This window comes from Lonchura striata, chromosome 16 (genome assembly GCF_046129695.1).
Source record: "Lonchura striata isolate bLonStr1 chromosome 16, bLonStr1.mat, whole genome shotgun sequence".
Taxonomy (NCBI): Eukaryota; Metazoa; Chordata; class Aves; order Passeriformes; family Estrildidae; genus Lonchura; species Lonchura striata.
The window spans coordinates 1,989,916-2,009,045 of record NC_134618.1 but is presented as its reverse complement, the minus strand read 5'-3'; the positions used below and the strand labels follow the sequence as shown (position 1 = coordinate 2,009,045).

General features: G+C 42.5%; 1 protein-coding gene across 4 annotated transcripts in view; it reads left to right on the top strand.

Annotated features, from left to right (window-relative positions):
- TBC1D24 (TBC1 domain family member 24) overlaps positions 1 to 19,130 on the top strand; it is a 35,253-nt gene that overhangs the window by 9,189 nt on the left and 6,934 nt on the right. Inside the window, exons 2-7 of one of the 4 annotated variants that reach the window (XM_021529640.3) lie at positions 1,569 to 1,699; positions 4,135 to 5,169; positions 8,916 to 8,933; positions 13,334 to 13,492; positions 14,424 to 14,487; positions 18,335 to 18,430. In XM_021529640.3, the coding sequence (XP_021385315.1) occupies positions 4,211 to 5,169; positions 8,916 to 8,933; positions 13,334 to 13,492; positions 14,424 to 14,487; positions 18,335 to 18,430 (1,296 nt within the window). In that variant the 5' untranslated portion in view covers positions 1,569 to 1,699; positions 4,135 to 4,210. Of the gene's footprint in view, positions 1 to 1,568; positions 1,806 to 4,134; positions 5,170 to 8,915; positions 8,934 to 13,333; positions 13,493 to 14,423; positions 14,488 to 18,334; positions 18,431 to 19,130 lie in introns of all 4 variants that reach the window. The other 3 variants (XM_021529639.3, XM_021529643.3, XM_021529642.3) reach the window with 3 other exon arrangements.

Genomic DNA, 19,130 nt, shown 5'->3' with positions numbered 1-19,130 from the left:
TGGAAGTGTCCAAGGGTTGGACAGGGCTTGGAGCAGCCTGGGATAGTGGAAGGTGTCCCTGCCCATGGCAAGGGATGGAATGAGATGAGCTTTAAAGTACCTTCCAACGCAGAATGTTCTGTGATTCTGTGGTTGTTATGAATAATGCTTTTTTTTTTTTTTTTTGCTGGTTTATACAATGCCCTTGTCATTCTATGCTTACACATACTAGACCACATTTCAGTTCTGTGCTGTTCAGGCACTCATCCATCCTGTTGTCCCCATCTCCAGTTAGAGGATATTTACCATAACATGATGCTGACTTCTCTAAAGCAAGAGGGAAAGCGGTTTGCTGCAATAAGGGTCTGTAAATTAGTCTCTCTGCCTGCCTATAGCCATATCTATATATAAACATTTTATTCTGAAATGTTTTTTCTCTTCTGCCTGTCTTACCCTCCTTTATAAAGAGGGGTAAGCAAGGAAGTTTAGGTGAATGTGAGACTTTGTGACATAACTGCACTCTCAAACAGCCATCCTCTACTCTTACTCCCTAACTGAAACTCCAGCCTCCCTCCAAATACAAGTCTGTACTGCCTACTCGCTTCCTTGTGGAGGGATGGATGGGCAGGAAACAGCCCTGACTCACTGGTTCTTGACTGCTGAGGGCAAGTCATCTCTGTCTCCTCTTCCCAGCAGCCCAAAGTTAAACACTGCTCTTCACGTGATTACCAGAAGAGAGAGAACTTTTCTCACAGGAGAGGATGATTCAGAAAGAATTGAGGAGGAGTTGAAGGCTGGCTGGAATTTTCCTGAGATTTTTTAGGCTCTTCTGTGGCAAGTAAATCCTCCCTGTTTGAGGCCTGCTGGCTTACAGTAGCTACTGACAAGGTATCAGGAACTATGCGCCATTACACTGAAGCACACAAGTTCTGTTGGTTTTGCAAGCACAGTTAAGAGCTGGTCATGCTCTGGCAGCCCTGATGAGGCCAGGTTGCTTTGCTGTCACTTTTTATTGCAACATCTAGACCTGTGAAAAGTATAAGCAGCCAGACCTACTTGCAGACCACACAGATTTATCCCAGCCAAAAAATGTGTAAAACTGTGGCTCAAATTAAAACTTCTGGCAGTCTGACTGCCATGGATTTCAGTAAGCTTCAAGACCACATATTAATCAAATTTATTAGTTCCTGGAACGAGCAATAATTGCTAGAGTGAAAAATGTCTGTTTGATGCAATCTCTAAGTATGCTTGTGTAACTTAGGAAGTAAGAAAGGAGAAGAAAGTTTACAGGGAAAAAAAAAAGCCCAAATGAATCCGGGTGTCTTAGAAGTTGTCTTATATGATGAGTATTTTACTTAACCTCCCTAATATAAATATAAGCAGTTCCCAAGGGGTGATGGCAGAAGGTGGAAGATGCTGGAGACTCCAGCAAGCACAAGGCAGTGATAGTTTCTATGCTGAAGTGTCCAGGAACAGAATGGTTCATTTCACCATATTTTTGCCAGTGCAAAGTAGGAATAAATTTCTCTTCTATGAAAGGGCTTTATTTTAGGATTTGAATTAAAAATGAGTGTTTCTGTGATTCCCAGGTGGAGAATTACAGAAAAATGTTCACTTCCCTGGAGCTGACATTGGCTCTGCGATGGACTGGTGTCCTGCTGTTACCGGATCTCCAGGAAACACACCCTGAGCTCACACTGAGACCCCACAGCTGAACCATGTAAGATGTCTCACTTTCAGAACTGGAATCAGGACAATGTGTTGCCTCCTTTAATTACAGTCTGAGAATTAGTTTCAGATGTGGAAGAATGCAACAAAAAGAAATGGTGAGCATTTCTGTATTGCTCTTACACTGTAAGAATGATGATCAAAACCAGTCTTCTTTTTATAAAAAAGCCCTGAATTAAATATGGTAGAGAAGAGCCGTCCAAAAGTGTTCTCTGAAAGGCTCCTCCATGCTGATGCCAAACTTTTAAAAGAGGAGTTAAATTTGGGACTTTCAGTATGTGATTCCAAAGTACTCAGGTTAGCATTTACTCAGAATCTAAAACTGCCTGGATTGGCTGCTATGGCTGCTTCAGGCAAAATGTTTGAATTCTCTTCCAAAGGCGCAGCTAGGAGGATGAGATCTCACCTTGATGGTATATCTTCCTTAAGTGTTTCAAATCATTTTAAAACACCAGATTTATGGAATGTAGCAGCATGGAAAATCGATGGTGTTTGCTGCTACCTTCCTGAAAGCATCTTCTGAGAAAGCCACTCAGGCAGGCACATACAGTTACTCAGTCCACACTCACACCACAGATAGGTCAGCGAAGAAAGATGGAGAGGGTCTCTGTATAGAGTTCTGGCAAGGTTTATTGTAGAGTCTTGCTGAAGGAGTCCAGGGACAGAAGACAGCAAAGCAGTGCAGTGTCCTGGGTTAAGTACAGGGTCAGGGGCCAATCCAATTGTCTGTGGGCACAGGGGCAGTACAAGGGCAGGGTAAAGGACAGTGACCTATAGGGAACTGAGGGAGATTACCATAGTGCTGCAGAGCACCATGGGAAAACCCTGTCATCTCACCCAAAGCGGTGAGGCTTTCTCAAAGCCTCTGGCAGATTCTTCCAGGGCATATCCCTAATAGGCTCAAGGCCTTTTGAATGGAAGACTGTGACAGTAAATATCAAGTTCAATGCGTTTTTCAGTCTGTCAATACTGGAATGACTAAGGATTGTTTGGAAGCCTTCCAGTGAATATTTTCATTTATTTAACCTTGCTATATAACATCTTAATTGGACAGAACAGTTTTATGGACCTCTTGGATTTTATCGGTATTCTCTGCCTTTGCAGAGTGTGCAGCATCCACAGCTGTGTTTGCAGCTGCACTTGGACAGTGAGGGCACATGGGCAGAGGTTCTAGCACTCAGCAGGGCTGCTGCAATAGTGGAGATTATTGTGCATCCCCTTCTGGCTTTGCACTGACTGATTAAGGCCGATTTGGATATGGCCCTTAGTGGTCACAGCCACACTCTCTGCTGTACACAGGTGTGCTCTGAACCTGGAGCCAGCAGGTAGATCAGGTAAACTTGGCACAAGGCACTAGAGGCCAGAACCTGATGTTCCAGTTCCTAGTACTGTCACAAAGGTGTCTGTGGCATCTCCAATAGGAGAAGTGTTGTGTGCCTCTGTGAAAGGGCATGGCCAGCATCCAGAGCAACACTTAGAAAATGTAAGTGCTTTAAGGAAGGTGTTTGAAACTGACTTGACCCTGTGCTGCATTCAGGAAGCAGGGTTCTTGTCCTGCACAAGTCCCTCTTCTGGCACTAGCAATGATCTGACTGACTGTAGAGCTGCACATAGTCGTTGAAATTGGAAAAGACCTCCAAGATTGAGTCCAGCCTTTGACCAATCACCACTCTGTCAACTAGACCAGAGCTCTAAGTGTTCCATCCTGTCATTTCTTGAACGCTTCCAGGGATATTTCTTGAACACTGTTCAGGGACAGTGATTCCACCACCTCCCTGGGCAGCCTGTTCCAATGTCTGACCACTCTTTCCATGAAGAAATCGATATTATCCAATGGAAAAGAAAAATTGTACCAGATTAACAAACTAATCTCAGTCACTATGTGGTCATACAAGTGTTATTACCAGCACAAAGAAATTACTTGGAGGACGTGGTTGTGGTTAGTAGGAGCACAGTGTATCTTCTCAGTGGCCACACAGTCTGAGAACAGCATATACTACTTATGAGATTGCATACTTCTAGTGTTTCACTTGTACTTCCCCAGAGAATTGGAAAGAGAGATTGCAAATTGAACATACTTTGCAATACTTTTTTTTTTTTAGCAATGGGAATCTTCTGTTCTCTTGAGTGGGATGTTAATGTAAAGGTCCATGCCTCAGCTTGGACTTTCAGTTAGGGAAATTAATTTCCTGGAGAGATGCCCTCAGGATCAGCCTTTTGGCTGGCATTTGATCAATTACTGCAGTAGGAGTTACTGACAGAATGGAAGAAAAGTTTGGCTTAAAAATAAAAAGGCATCTTTAGCTTTCTTTGCTTTAGAAAACAGTTTTGCCATTGCAGGAACAAGTATGTATGTATGTGTGTTCATAAAGAAAATAAGAGGTTATCTGTTACTCAAACATCTGGTTTTTTACTTCACTTTTGCAGAAAAATCCAAGAGTCCACCAATGACTACATAAAGTCTCTGTTCTCAAGATTTATGTGATTTGCTTCTCCTGGAGCCATGGATGAATACAGCCGCTTTGTGGACTGGGACAAAATGGATGTGAGTGCCCAGAGCCAGGATACAAAAGAGCTCACCTGCACAGACTTACATGAGCTCAAGCAGCTGGCCCGGCAGGGCTATTGGGCCAAAAACCACTCTCTGAGAGCCAAAGTATACCACAAACTCATCAGCAATATCCCATGCCGTACAGTGACCCCGGATGCAAATGTGTACCGGGACATTGTGGTGAAGATCACTGGAAAAAGAAACAGCAGCTCCCTTCCACTGCCGGAGTTCGTGGACAACAGCCTGATCCCCACGTACTGCCTGAACGCCGAGGGCATCGGGGCAGTCAGGAAGATCATTCTGTGCATCGCCAATCAGTTCCCGGACATCTCATTCTGCCCGGCACTGCCCTCAGTGATCGCACTGCTCCTGCACTACAGCAAGGATGAGGCTGAGTGCTTTGAGCAGGTCTGTCGCATCCTAGCTTGCAATGACCCATCCAGGCGGCTCATTGACCAGACCTTCCTGGCATTTGAATCCTCCTGCATGACCTTCGGGGACCTGGTGAACAAATACTGCCAGGCAGCCCACAAGCTGATGGTGGCAGTGTCCGAGGATGTGCTGGAGGTGTACTCAGACTGGCAGCGGTGGCTCTTCGGAGAGCTCCCCATGGCATACATTGCACGGATCTTTGATGTCTTCCTGGTGGAGGGATACAAAGTTCTCTATCGTGTGGCACTGGCTCTTCTGAAATTCTTTCACAAAGTCAGATCTGGGCAGCCCATGGAGTCTGACAGCATCCAGCAAGACATTCGAGCCTTTGTGAGGGACATCGCCAAGTCGGTGTCCCCAGAGAGGCTCCTGGAAAAAGCCTTTGCTATCCGCCTTTTCTCTCGGAAGGAAATCCAGCTCCTTCAGATGGCCAATGAGAAGGCTTTGCAGCAGAAGGGCATCACAGTCAAACAGAAAAGGTAGGGCTCAGCACAGGTAACCTGAGCAATCTCCTGAATTTTCCCAGTGTGGGGAGCAGTCAGGCAGGCTGACTGGTGGGGAAGCTCTACTGGTGCATGCTGGTGTCTGCTGATGCATTTTCTCTGCAGAAAAACTCAGCAGCTCTAAAATCAAGCATTGCTGGGATTGTAATGGGAAGTGTAACAGAAATGCTATGATACAAGAGGAACAGAAGTTTATTGTAGTTTGATAAATTATTAATTTATATGTGTATATATTAATTACAAGTATAATATCTCAAAAGTGTGTTTCATAAGTAGTTTTCAAATGAAAAGTCATTTTAGCAAAGTTGGTGTAGTGATTTTGGTTCACCAATTTGAGATTTCCCGGCTAATGCGCCAATTCATGTAGTGGGTCTAAATGCTATGCACCCACTATAATATACTTATTTCCTACTGTGAGATAGGATTAGAAGGAAGGCAAAGAAGGCTCAAAGCTTCAAAAGGATGTAAAGAAAGATTTATTAACAGTAACTAAAAGATTAATAAGAATCAGAATAAAATCTTTAGAACGCTTCTTCTCCCCCCTACAACCTTTTCTTTCCCACTCAAAACATACAGAAACAGTTTATCACTTCTAGGATAGTGTTCTTCAGTTCACTTAGGGAGAGGAGTCCCTCTTGTCAATTTAGGGAGACTTCTCCACAAGAAAACAGTTCTCTTGTGGCTTTTAATTTCCATGAACAGCAGCCATCCAGAAAATCTGTAATGATGAAGTCCTTCTCATTTTTCACAGCTTTTCCCACAGCTCTGTTTATGGGCCATGTCAACTTATGGGGTACTATTTTTAGGATGAGCTGTTCAAGAGCAAAGGTTTTCTTTATCTATCTCTGAGATCATCACTAGAAAGAGAGGTCTTCTTCTTTCCCTGGAGCACAGAGTATTCATCACTCTTCTCTCTCTGTGTTCAAACTTTTCATAGGCTCACAGCTACTTTAACATCTGCTTACTGTAGCTTGGAGGCCTTTGCTCATATCTAAAATTTGAACACTTCATCTCCCCATACTTTTTCAATGAGTCAGAGGGAAAAAGAATCTGATGTATCAATTACATCCTTCCTCATAGCTTTACAAGAGGATTTCAGCCCTAACTAAGATCAAGGCATCTCCTCATCCCTCCCATCTGGTACTTGACTCTTTTTCACTGACCTTGGTGTCTTCATGTTGTTCTTTTACATGTTCTCACTCTGTCCTTTTCTCTCATCCGAGGGAGGACTGAAGGTCTGCAAGTCTTATCTGTGCACTGAAAGAGTTAATATCTCACTCGGGCCTACAGATGGTCAACTGACCCCAGCCGGGCTCTGGCCGGAGCTGGGCTGGGCTGGGGCGAGCAGCCTGGATCTCAGCAGCCAGGCCAGAACACAGCAGCAGCACAGCCAGGGGACAGTGGCTTCTCCTCCCCCTGCCCACTGGTTGGGGGCAAATCCCAACGGCAGCAGAATCTTGGCTGAGCTGGCCCGGCCTGAGGCTGCTCCCAGGGCCCTGCAGACCCCAGCTCAGCCTGGGCTAGTGGCTAGTGGCGGGGCAGGGCTTAGTCACAGCAAGATGTTAGCAGCCGGAGTCCCAGCCTGGCCTCAGCCCTGCGCCGGCAGCCGGTGAGAGCTTGGCTCCACAGCGGAGCCCACCCAGCCCGGCCGAGAGACAGGCAGGGGCCAGGCTGGCCTTGTTACCTGCTCTCAGGCCAGAAGAGAAAAAGAGAGAATTCCTGAGATTTTTCATTTTTAACGTGGGTGTTCACAGAGGTGTGTTCAACTTTCTAGTGGTTTAACAAAGTGTCAATATTCAGCACGACTCACTGATTCATCAGGCACAGAGGGAGCTCTCAGCAGTTGCAATGATAAAACCACCACTGATAAATTACTTGGAAGAAACATACCCAAAGAAATGTGAAAATTTATTCTTAAATATGATATTATTTAATATGTCATTATTTAGCATGTATAAAATGTCAATTTGATGCTGCCCACTACTGTGAATTCAGCAGTTTCTTTAGTGTAAGGCACTGTCACAGCTGGGAACATTGTGCCTGACTGAGGAGCTGTTTTAACAGAGCAAGGAAGAAATATACCTTATTTTCAGGTTACTTTTTAAATAAATTTGACTGCACGCCACCTGGAAGTCAAGAGTGTAGTACTCGCAGGTAGGAGTTGACCTGTTTTGTGACAGGTTCATGTACTAGTAAAAATAATTTTGAAAGAATCATAGAAGAGAAGACTGACTATACAGATCCAAGAAACTGTTGCATAATCACAAGCTCTTCTCAGAAATAAGGGAAGAACTAACTTTGAAACCAGTAAATGAAATCCTGCTTTGATGTGACAGTAAAAGTCATACTAATCAAGAGCTTAGCTGAAAGGCCTCTCAATGGATGTAGAAAAGGCACCAATATATTAATCTGAACAAAATTAGCATCTTGCCAAGTGCAAATATATGTGCAGGTAAGTAGTGCCTGTTCTGTTTTTCCAGAGGCTTCTGACAGCAGAAAACTTCTCCCAGCCATTTTTGAACTCTCAGGTTTAAGTGTTAGACAGTTTTATGAACTGCCCTCTGAAGAGAGGTGACTTCTAAAAGTCCCCTTGGTCAGTGAGTTTGGTATCTAGAATTTGGTATTCTAGACACACAGTCTCATTTTCTCTAAATCTCCACTGACATAGTAGGATCTTCCAGCCAGCTGCATTGCTGAGTTAGAGTAGTTGCAAACAGCTACCATTCTATGGCATGGCTATACATACTCAGTACATTTCAGCCTAAAAGATCACATAAATGTTAGCTGAAACTTCTTCATGTGACTATGTAAAGCTCCCCCCAGTCTCTTCCAAGGTTTAATTTTTTTTAGACTCGCAGCTTGGTTTACAATCAGCTTCAGCATTTTCCAGTCAGTCTCAAATATTTCAAGACCTTTAGCCACTGGATTGTCATACTAGAGGCAGTTCAGACCTTTGTATTTGAAACTTGTAACAAAATATTGACTCCTCCATTGTGTCTTCCTGTTGGGAAGCTCAGGAGAGTTGTAATATCCTTGAGTATGTTGTTTAAATCAGAATTAGTTTTAAATAAATAAATAAATAAATAAATAATTTAAATAAACCAGAGAAAAAGAAAACATACATCAGCCGACCACAGACATTCCAAAAGTTCTTGCTGTGTTAAATGTTGCAGAGAAATTCTCACAACAGTGATGCTTTTAAGGCAAAATACAGAAATATACCCAAATAAAGCCAGTAGTTACTGCTATGCCAGGCAGAGTTGCTACTGAAAAATTTTCACAGTCTCTTGACTACCTTTGTAAACCCACTGAAATTTCTCAGTGTCCACAGGCACAGTGCTGCTGGGAGTTTGGCTTGGCTCAGTTTGGGTCCCAGTGTGGGCAGATGTAAGTACAGGAGAAGTGAGCTGTTCTCCGGGGTTCCATGGGGTGCCAGTGAGTTCTCTTCTCCAGCTGTGTTTGGCCTATGCAAGGAGAAGATAATTTATTTTCCCATCACATAACAAAACAGGGGGAAAATAGAAATACAAATGTTTTAACCTGTCTGATTATTTTTTAGTGCTTGGTGACTCAAATCAAACCTTGCTTTGTTTCTCTCCAGGCTCCTTTCTCACTTTGTCATGGATGTAGGAAGTCACTAATCTTTTCTATCTTTTTTGTCTTTGTATTTGTATGTTCTCCTTCTGTCCATTCCATCTCCACTGCACCACTCCTGTTTGCAGTCTTACATCTCCCAAAAGGTAGGTTTAAACACTGGAGTCTCTGCACTTTGCTCATTCCTGCTGTCTTTGGCTTGTTTTTTCCAAGGTGGTCAATATTGCTAACATTGGGGCAGGAGCAGCAGGCCAGCAATCAGAGCACCCGATTGCTGTGCCACATCTCTGGAATACCCTCCTGCAAAGTTAGTAAATTAGTTTATAGCACCTGCAAAGCTGTCAGAGAAGGGGTAGTGGGCCCAAGGGCACAGCGCTTCAGACAGCAATACACTTGTGTTTTCCAAAGTGGGAAGGAGTACTGTAAGAGTACTGTACATGGAGAAAGTACATGCTGGGATTATGGTTATGTCTATAAAAGGCCTTTATAATAATGGTCCTTTCTACTTTGGAAGAAAAAATGTAATTTTTTTAAACATCTCAAATAATAGCTCAGAAGAGCTATTCGATATCATCCCAACTCCAAATCTGGTTGGTATATGCTGTTGCATTAGATGTGAAACAGAGTCAACTTTTTGTCTTCTTTGGAAGCTTTCTGCAGTTAATTGGAAAAATTTTGAACTGACCTCAACTTGGCACACTCCTAAAAGTGACCTGTCTCTATTCATAGTAGTTTATATTTACTTTTAAATAGGTAAGGTTTTTTTAGAGTTGAGAAGACAAGACTCTTTCTGTGTCAAGGAGGTCAGAGTTACTCAGCCGTAGAGCATTAATGGTTAATGAAGTCATTTATCAAGTCTTGGTCTGAAAAGTAAATCTTTAATAACAAAACCCAGTGAGTGGATTGTGATATCTGATAAGCAGAGAACTTGGAAAGAGAAAAACTGCCCTGTGTATTAAATACCAGAGATATTTGGGTTTAAAATCATGCCTTTGAGAATCCTCTGGCTTTGCTGCAGGTGCCCTGAGTAACTTTAGTGAGTGATGCACACTAATATTTGTACTAATTTATAAAATCAAAGCTGGAGTTAACTTCATGTTTTCATGTTTGAAAGAACACATTAAGAGACTTAGCAAAGCATGTTTCATACCATAACTTCTGTGTTGAGGATTTTACCTCTAATCAAAAAGCTGTTAATCCCAGTCAAGTGAATCTTCTGCATCTGTGTATTATTTTTGCAGTTAGGTTGTTCTGAAAGCAGCAAATGCCTTGATTTATGCTAGGAAGCAGTTTGGGTTTGAGGGGACTTAGGGAGAGCAGGGTGTCTGTTGATGCTGGTTTGGACACAGGATTAGGTTTCAGGTTTATATATCGCAGATTACTTATATTTCTATGTATGACTGAAAAAAAAATCTCCTTTTACTACACAATTATGCCCTCACTGAAATTATAATGCATTTTAAAGATAATGCATCTCCTCTAAGATTTGACCCACACCAGAGTAGAGAAGGAAGATGTAATTCAGTGAGTAATCTTTGGAGTTGGGTATTTGTTTGTGTTTTGTTTTTTTTTTTAATAATACAGGGCAGATCCACTTTGGCAGATACTGCTGCATGTCCTCAAACTTGGCTTTACCTTTGGGAGCTTTGAGGTCTCTGAAGCACATAATATTAATGATATAGTTGGAAATGTTATAGTTAGCAAATGAAATATAGAAATATAGTTAGCAAATGCTGTTTTATTAAACAGTAATTGTGCTGATTTTCAAATCTAATTCCTTGGAATAATAGCAGTTGAACAAGTCTTTCTAACATCAGCAATCAAGCGAAAGTTGTCATCTGAATCCCAGTAACTGAGGAAAACACGAATGCAGGCTCAAACCTTCTGAATTTGTTCAGTTCTGGTGGTAGACTTTAATGCTGTCCAAATTTACTGTTCTCTCAAGCTACAGTGTTTTCACAGATGACCCTGAAAAGCGTGGAGTGGTGAAGGCTAAACTGAATTTTCCTCAATGAATAAAACCCAAGACATTTGGTGTTTTTCTTAGCCCACTTGTGTTCTGTTCATTTTCACTTGTTTACTACTTTGAAAAGCATCTGCCAAACTGAAAGAGATTATTTTCAGTGTCATTAGATAAATACTGTTAAAAATAAGATAATTAGTACAGGTTAGATACTTGTAACCAGTTGCAATCTGAAACCCCCCTCAAAAAAGCTGTATTTTTGCTCAGCAGCATGGAGTTTGGTTTGATAGGTGCAAGCTGTATGTGGACACTTCTCAACGCAGGGTCAGGTTTCAGTCTCAATCATCCACAGCTATGATTTTTTTACTGGGAAATAACACATCATGTTGTTTCACATTCTTTGGCCATGTTCTTGGTTTAACTAGATGATGCCATTAAATATAAAATTATTTACCATGATATTCAAAGGGCAAGAACTGTATGCCTCGTTTTAAATGGCCAATACAATGGTAAATACTATCTAGTAAATCAGAAAGATCTGTTTGAAAAGGTGATACTCTGCATACTTGAAAGAGTGTGGGAAGGCACAGGGTACTGAAAGAGATGTGTTCAGAATGCTGCTGAACAGGCTTTGAGAGGGGTTTGGGTAGGAAAGTCTTTAAATCAGCAGTTTATAGTAGCCAGGAGAAGGAAAAAAGGCAAAAGCAAAGATACTCTTGAGTGAGAGCCTTTTAGAAAAATGAATTGAAGTTTAGTTGCTCAAGCAGCTCACAGAAATATGAAAAATGTACAGACCAGGTATACAAATAATTCTGAAGCTTGCTTGAGGTGTAAATTTAAACCTGTTTTGATATTTGTCATTAAGTCTTAGCCTATTTATCACCCTTGCTTTTCTGCTGGAAATTCATTCTAATCAACAGTTGACCATCCTGAATATTTTTTGCTTCCTTAAATGTGGGGACAGGAAAAATCTTAATTTCTGCCGAGCTGAAACCAAGTCATAGTCTCTCAGCTCTGTTCCATAGTGACATCAATTTTAGCTGCAGACCTGCCAGAACACAGAGGGTGAGACCTAAAGTAAGATTCTGAACATGGGGGTTCAAGGCTCAGCCCCTACTTTGTTTCAGTGAATCTCTCCTTTGCCTCAGATTGCTGTGTTTAAAAATACAAATAATGTCCCTAGTCAGTGATGCTGTAAGTTTTAAAACCCATACATAGTTACAGCTTGCTTAATAGCTGCCCACAGAAGTTCCTTACATTAAATAATGCAGGGTAGCAATGCAACAACTGATTTTGTTCATTTGGCTAAAATAAACAGTGATTTCAGTAATTTTTTAAGTGACCTGAAGAGTCACTTCATTCAAAATGCTGATACCAAGGTGCCTACCATGAATTCCAGAAAGCAGTTCCCAGTGTCTCCGAGCAACCACTGCTCTGCATTGCAAATGCTGCTGATTTTTTGGTACTACAAGCATGAAAAATTAAAGTTTATCTATTTTGTGTGTTTTAGGGAGTGAGCTAAGGTATCCAGATCTATGCAGATTTACGGTATTGAGGACCCCTTCATGATCATGAAACTGAGAGAAAAGAAAGGTGTAATTGTCAAAAAACCCTATCAGAAATAGGAAAATACTTGCACCCGAACCATTGCATGCAGAGCAAAGTAATAAAGCTTTATTTAACACCTGGTTGCCCAGTAATGCAGTGACTTGTGCAAATTCTGTGTCTTTGGCTGTCTCCATTGCATTCTAAGCATTTAACATAGACCATGGAAGCAAATAACATCTAATCCCCAGGCTCTGGGTTTGTGTGCTTATTTAATCTGAGAAATGAAGGCTGGCTAAATGGTGATGATTGTTACCTTTGAGTGTTTAAAATCCATGAACCAATCCTTTTAACTGTATCACATGCTTTTGGGGGGTACAGGGATTTCCTTCCCAGTCAAGCATTCCTTAGTATTCTCAGGCTCCATCTGTAACCATGATGCCAGGAATATTTTTCTTTCATAATGAAGTGGAAGTCACTGGTAATTGCATGTTTCCAAGAGATGGAACTTCTCAAAAGCTTCAAATGTTTGCCTTGGATTAAAATTGCTTACCCTGATAATACTGATTCCTCTGAAGTTTCTGAGGGGTTTAGGAATTCTCTAATCACACGCTACGGGCAGGACTTCAGAGGTAGAAAAAATACTACCCCTTCATCTCAGATCCTGTTTATTTAGGTATTCTGTTCTCTGTACTTAAACACAAGTGCCAGCGAGACTGTTACAAACAGCAAATATAAGGCCATGGTAATTTTTAGTGGCTCAATGTTGTGTCCTCTATGTGTAAAGGTGCAGGCCACAGCTACCATACAGAGAAATAGAAAATACAGTCAAGCCAAATCTCTGCCTCTGAAGATTATGTTAAATTGCAGTAGTTTATTACCTTCACCAGGTCACAGCCATCTAGTCCCATGGACTGGAGCTTTGACCACTAATTTTTATGCTGGAGTCTGTTAGTGTTCAGCTGTCTTCTTGTGTTTCAGTTCAGTAACCCAAAAGTTAAATTATTGCTTCTCAGTGTTTTGTGTTGTATTTCTCAGGCAGAATGTGCACTTGGCAGTTCATGCTGAGAACTTCAAATCAGAAATTGTCAGTGTGAAGGAGATGCGGGATATCTGGTCATGGATTCCAGAGCGATTTGCACTGTGCCAGCCCCTCCTGCTTTTCACCACCTTGGAACATGGCTGTAGTTTGAGCAGGTAAGGAAAACCTTCTTCTCTCTTCTGTACTGTAGGGCAGAAAGGAGTAACTGGTGAAGTATTTACTGGATTGACAAAAAGTCCATGCTTATTCAGGACTTGATCTGAAGAACGTCATTAACAATGGAATATAAAAGTAACAAATTCGTATTGCCTACAGCATTTGGGATATTTTCTATGTCAGAATATTTTAAATTGTTCAAGATCAATTGGAAAAGTCAAACTTGGGTCAGTTCACAGATTTTGCCTGTCTGAGTCTGGTTCCTTAAGGGTTTGAATGGTTTAACTTAGTGGCTGCTCTGCAAGCACTTTATTGATAACTACATTCATACTGATCCAAAGAAGAAGAGAACTGGAAACTGGAAATTACCTATGAATCTGACTGGGTTTTTTAAAGTGAGATAAACTGGATATGAGTTGTCCTTGCACCTGGTACAGAACACTATAATCCTATAGTCCCTAATAATGACTTTGCTGTCAGTAGGTACTGAGGTACTGAGGCACTGAGGCAAGGAGTGACCTGCTCCCCCAGCCTTATGTGCCTGTGAGGAAGACAAAAGCAAGCAAAGAGAATGCATCTCAATTAATTTCCTTAAGGACCTAAAGCCCTTCAAACATGGTCATCAGTCCTAAGCTGTTTTACAATCCTTTAGGTTGTTTCAATTCAAAATGCAGTAAAAGGCTGCAGTTGATCTAGGTAAGCTTCTAGTTATTCTTCGGAGACATAAACTGTACAGGAGACTGAGTAGAGAGCAACTGTTTGGTAGTATTCATTTACATGGACTGTATAAAGTATTTGCAGGAATATTCTTAGTCTTAGGTGATTTTTTGCCATGGCACCAGTTGGAGAAGGAGGCGGTGCCTGACAAGGAGGAAAGGATCTGCAGTTGGTGACAGTCGAGTGCTCACTTTGTTGTGCTCTGCACTTCAGGTTCTATTCCCACAGCGAGGGACACGAACCAACTCTGCTCCTCATCAAGACAACAGCGAAAGAAGTGAGTGAGGCAAAAGACAAGGGATTAAATTGGAGTTTGGGCAGTATGTAATGCTGTGTTGCAATGCACATCTGTTTATAATAAAATGAATAAGCAAAGTTTGGCTTTGTTTTTTTAAGAATTCGTTCTTTAAATCGCTCTATTTGTTGGTTATAGGACTATGCATTCTTGGGCAGACCTTGGAAACCAGGTCTTGGTTAACTGCTTTTTCGCTTGCAAGTAGTGTGAGGTGATGGACTAGAGTAGCTCATTTTGCTCTTGGACAGACTCTGAAATGCAGAGTCAGAGGAACAGAGTGGGAATTGTGCTAAAGTTATGAAGACATAGAAGACATTTTCATTTTCCTAAGGATATGAGGAGAGGAAGTAGCAGAATTTAAATTGTATGAATAATGTTGGATTGCATTACGTGAAAACAAAAGCCTCAGTTCATCTCATTCTTGACTGGGAAAAAATAAGCCAAGAAAATTCTGAGAACCTGAGGAGGAGTGCACACGTCCCTTTTTTCTGCTCCTATGTGTGACAATGTTAGACAGCATAATGTGAAAACAGCAATATGCTTGTTTAAAAAATTAATACATAAAGCAAGAAGTCTTCCCAGAAACTTCTCAGGAGGGCACACAGGAATTTCCTGTAATGGTGTTGTTGTCTGTGCCACTGTACATGACTTTTAAATATTCTGTATATAACATTAAGCTGTTTGTTACTGGAGCCTGTGGGCTTTATTTGTGCCTATACAGAATCATACACAGAATCACTAAGTTGGAGGAGACCTTTAAGATAATTGAGTCCAACCATGCCTTAACATCTCAACTAAACCATGGCACCAAGTGTCATATCCAGTCTTTTTTGAAACACATCCAGGGATGGTGACTCCACCACCTCCTCAGGCAGACCATTCCAGAACTTTATCACTCTTTCCATAATTTTTTTTCCTAATATCCAACCTATCTTTCCTTTGGCATAGCTTGAGACTGTGTCCTCTCATTCTCTCAGTTGCTGCCTGGAGAAAGAGACCAACCCCACCTGACTACAATGACCTTTCAGGGAGTTGTAGAGAGCAATTAAGGTCACCTCTGAGCCTCCTTTTCTCCAGGCTCTACAGCCCCAGCTCCCTCAGTCGCTCCTCAGAGCACTTGTGTCCCAAGCTCCTCACCAGCCTTGTTGCCATCCTCTGGACGCACTCAAGCGTCTCAACGCTTCCCAAAGTGAGAGGCCAGAACTGGACACAGCGCTCAAGGCGTGGCCTCACTAGTGCTGAGTACAGGGGAAGAATGACATCCCTGCTCCTGCTGGCCACCCTGTTTCTGATGCAGGCTGTTGATACAGGATGATACATTCCTGATCCAGGATGCTGCTGGCCTTCCTGGCCACCAGGGCACAGGTGGCTCATGTTCAGCCAGCTGTCGACCTGTGCCCCCAGGTCCCTTTCTGCCTGGGCACTGTCCAGCCATACCGTCCCCAGACTATTAACATTGCAGGGGATTGCTGTGGCCAAAATGCAGGACTGGGCACTTGGATTGATTAAACTTCATCCTATTGGATTTCTGCCCATCCATCCAACCATTCCAGGTCTCCCTGCAGAGCCCTCCTACCTTCTGACAGATGGACACATGCTCCCAGCTTAGTGTCGTCTGCAGATTTACTAGTGAAGGACTCAGTCCTCTCATCCATGTCATCAATAAAGATACTGAACAGAGCTGGACCCAGCACAGAGCCCATGGGGACACCACTGGCTGCCAGCTGGATGCAGCACCGCTCACCACCACTCTCTGGGCTGGCCATGCAGCCAGTTCTGAGCCCAGCACAGAGTGCTCCTGTCCCAGCCTGGGCTGCAGCTTTTCAGGAGTGTGCTGTGGGAGACAGTGCCAAAGGCCTTGCTGAAGTCCAAATAGACAATATCCACAGCCTTTCCTGCATCCACCAGGAGGGTCACCTGGTCATAAAAGGAGATCAGGTTGGTGTCAAACATGACCTACCCCTCCTAAACCCCTGCTGGCTGGGTCTGACACCCTGGCCATCCTGTAAGCGCTGTGTGATGACACTCAGTGTAAACTGTTCCATAACCTTGCCTGGTACAGATTATAGGTCAGACCAACTGGCCTATAATCACTAGGCTCCTCCTTCCCACCCTTGTGACTGGGCATCACGTTGGGCAGCTTCCAGTCATCTGGAACCTCCCCAGTGTGACAGGACCATTGGTAAATGATGGAGAGCAGCGTGGCAAGCTCATCTGCCAGCTTCCTCATCTCCCTGTGGTGGATCCCCTCTGGTCCTATGGATTTATGAACATCCGAGCAGCTCAGCAGTTCTCTGTTGGCCTCCTCCTGGATCACAAGGGACCCATTCTGCTCCCTGACACCATCTACCAACCCAGGAGGGCAGCTGTCCGGAGGACAAACCATCTCCCCTCTAAAGACTGAGGCAAAGAAGGCATTAAGCACTTCAGCCTTCATCTGCAGTTGCTATATCTCTGCAGGATGACTGTCCATGAACAAGCCCATTTCTACTCTTATTTACATCTACTTAATGCTCCTCCAGGCCATTTCATAGTTCTGCAGGTGGTTTATGGCCATTCAGGCCTGTGTTGAGATGCCAGTGGTTTATGCCCTACCCCTAGTGTGTGAAGGGTAGAGGGGGGAACAATTATTTTGCTTCTTGTTTTGGAACCTGTCAAAAGTCTGGCTTTGTAAGGATTCTGGTTTTTATAGGATGGTTTGTTTCTTACCCCTCAAAGAAACATGTATTAGCCAAAAAAAAAAACCAAAAAAAAACAAACAAAAAAAAAAAAAAACCAAACAAAAAAAAAAAACCACTAGGAGAAAAATATGGGGGGTTTTTTCATGCTTAAGGATTTGGAGGGTTTTTGCAAAGGGTTGTTCATCTTTTATTCATGTGTCTATGGTTAACTTTTAGAATGAGGAAAATTTGCTTTCTGATTTTCTGCCTCTCATACCCATCAGGCATATCACATCAAATGGACTTCTGGCTCATTTAGATTTAATTCTAAATCTGAATATACATTTTAATCTAAATACAGATTTATCTAAATAAAACAAATCTGATCTTCAGTAATTTTGTCCTAGGAGATGTGCTTGTAATGTTTGTGGAGGCCTAACAGCAAATGTACCTTAGAACAATTCTGTGTAATCGTAACTGTTTTTCTGATTTCTGGGGGAAAAAAGCACAGATGCTTTCATCCCACTTTGGAGCTTCATTGTTTCCTCTGTGTGCACATAGCAGTGATGTCTATTGATGGTAGCAAAAAATTCTAGTGCAAACACAAGACTCCAGAGACCAGCTCAGCCCTCAAAGGTTGCTTCTCTTTATTGGAGACTAGTGGCCCCCATGTGGTTTGAGTGGATGCTCTAAATATCTGAGCTAGTTCAGCATTTGCTTAGCTAAGCTGGCTTTAACATATTCTTCGAAATGTAAGAAAGCCACCAAGGCCACTGATCAAAAAGTGTTCAGGCAGAGCTGCTCATACTGTAACTTGGGACAGCACTGCTGCTTTGGTTGCCAAAGTGAAGGGGTAGGAATCAGGCTGTACAGGCCTAGAGTGATCTATATTTTGGTACCTGAGGTTGTGTTAGAAAATTTCTCTTTTAAGGTATCAGAGGTATGAAATAATTTCTGATACTCTTGGGATTTAGAGGTAACCAATCACTGGTGGATTAAAGCAGCTTAAATCTCCCTTTAGATATAAGTACTTGTGCTGCTTTAATCCACTGGTGTAGACACTCTGAAATTCAAAGTAAAGCCTGCAGTTTTGGTCTCTGAAATGTCAGTATCAGCGGGCTTAACACACTCTTCTTCAATGGGAAGCCTGACTGTGCTGTCTGTGCCAGGTCTGTGGGGCTTACCTGTCCACTGACTGGAGTGAGCGCCGGCGAGGAGGGAACAAGCTGAGTTTCTTTGGAACTGGGGAGTGCTTTGTGTTTAGGGTGAGTAAAATTTTGTTGTTGCTGCCCAGTACCAAGACAGAACGATTGTAGTGGTTAGCTATCACCTCCCTTACACTTAAAGAGGCTGGATTACATGCCTTCCTAATTTATAAAGTTTATTGAACTCTTAATGTGAAGGAAAAATTTTACTTTTAACTTTTGTGGTGACCTTTTCTCCCCTTGCACAGAACATTTTCTTAAAATATCATAGAATCATCAAGGTTGAGAAAGACCTTTAGGATCATCAAATCCAAACACCAACCCAGAATTACTATCATGTTCACTAGTAAACTATGTCCCCAGGTGCCACATCCACACATTTTTTGAACACTTCTAAGGATGGTGTTGTGGTTTGATGCTGGCTAAATGCCTGGCACCCACATAAACTGCTCACTCAACTTCTCCTGCTACAGCTGGGCAGAGCAGAGAAAATTTAACAAAGGGTTCATGAGTTAAGGACTGGGAATAAACACTCCAAAGGCAAAACAGGCTTAACTTAGAGATAAAGAGTGAGTTTATTAACAAAATCAGAGCAGGAAAATTAGAAGTAAAATAAGCCCTTAAAAACACCTTTTTTTCCCCCCCAGCCCCTCCCTCCTTCCCACTGACAGTGCAGGGAGACAGGGCCTGGAGGGCTTGGTCAGTTCATCACCTGAGATTTTCTTCCACTGCTCAGGGAGAGGGATCTTTCCACTGCAAT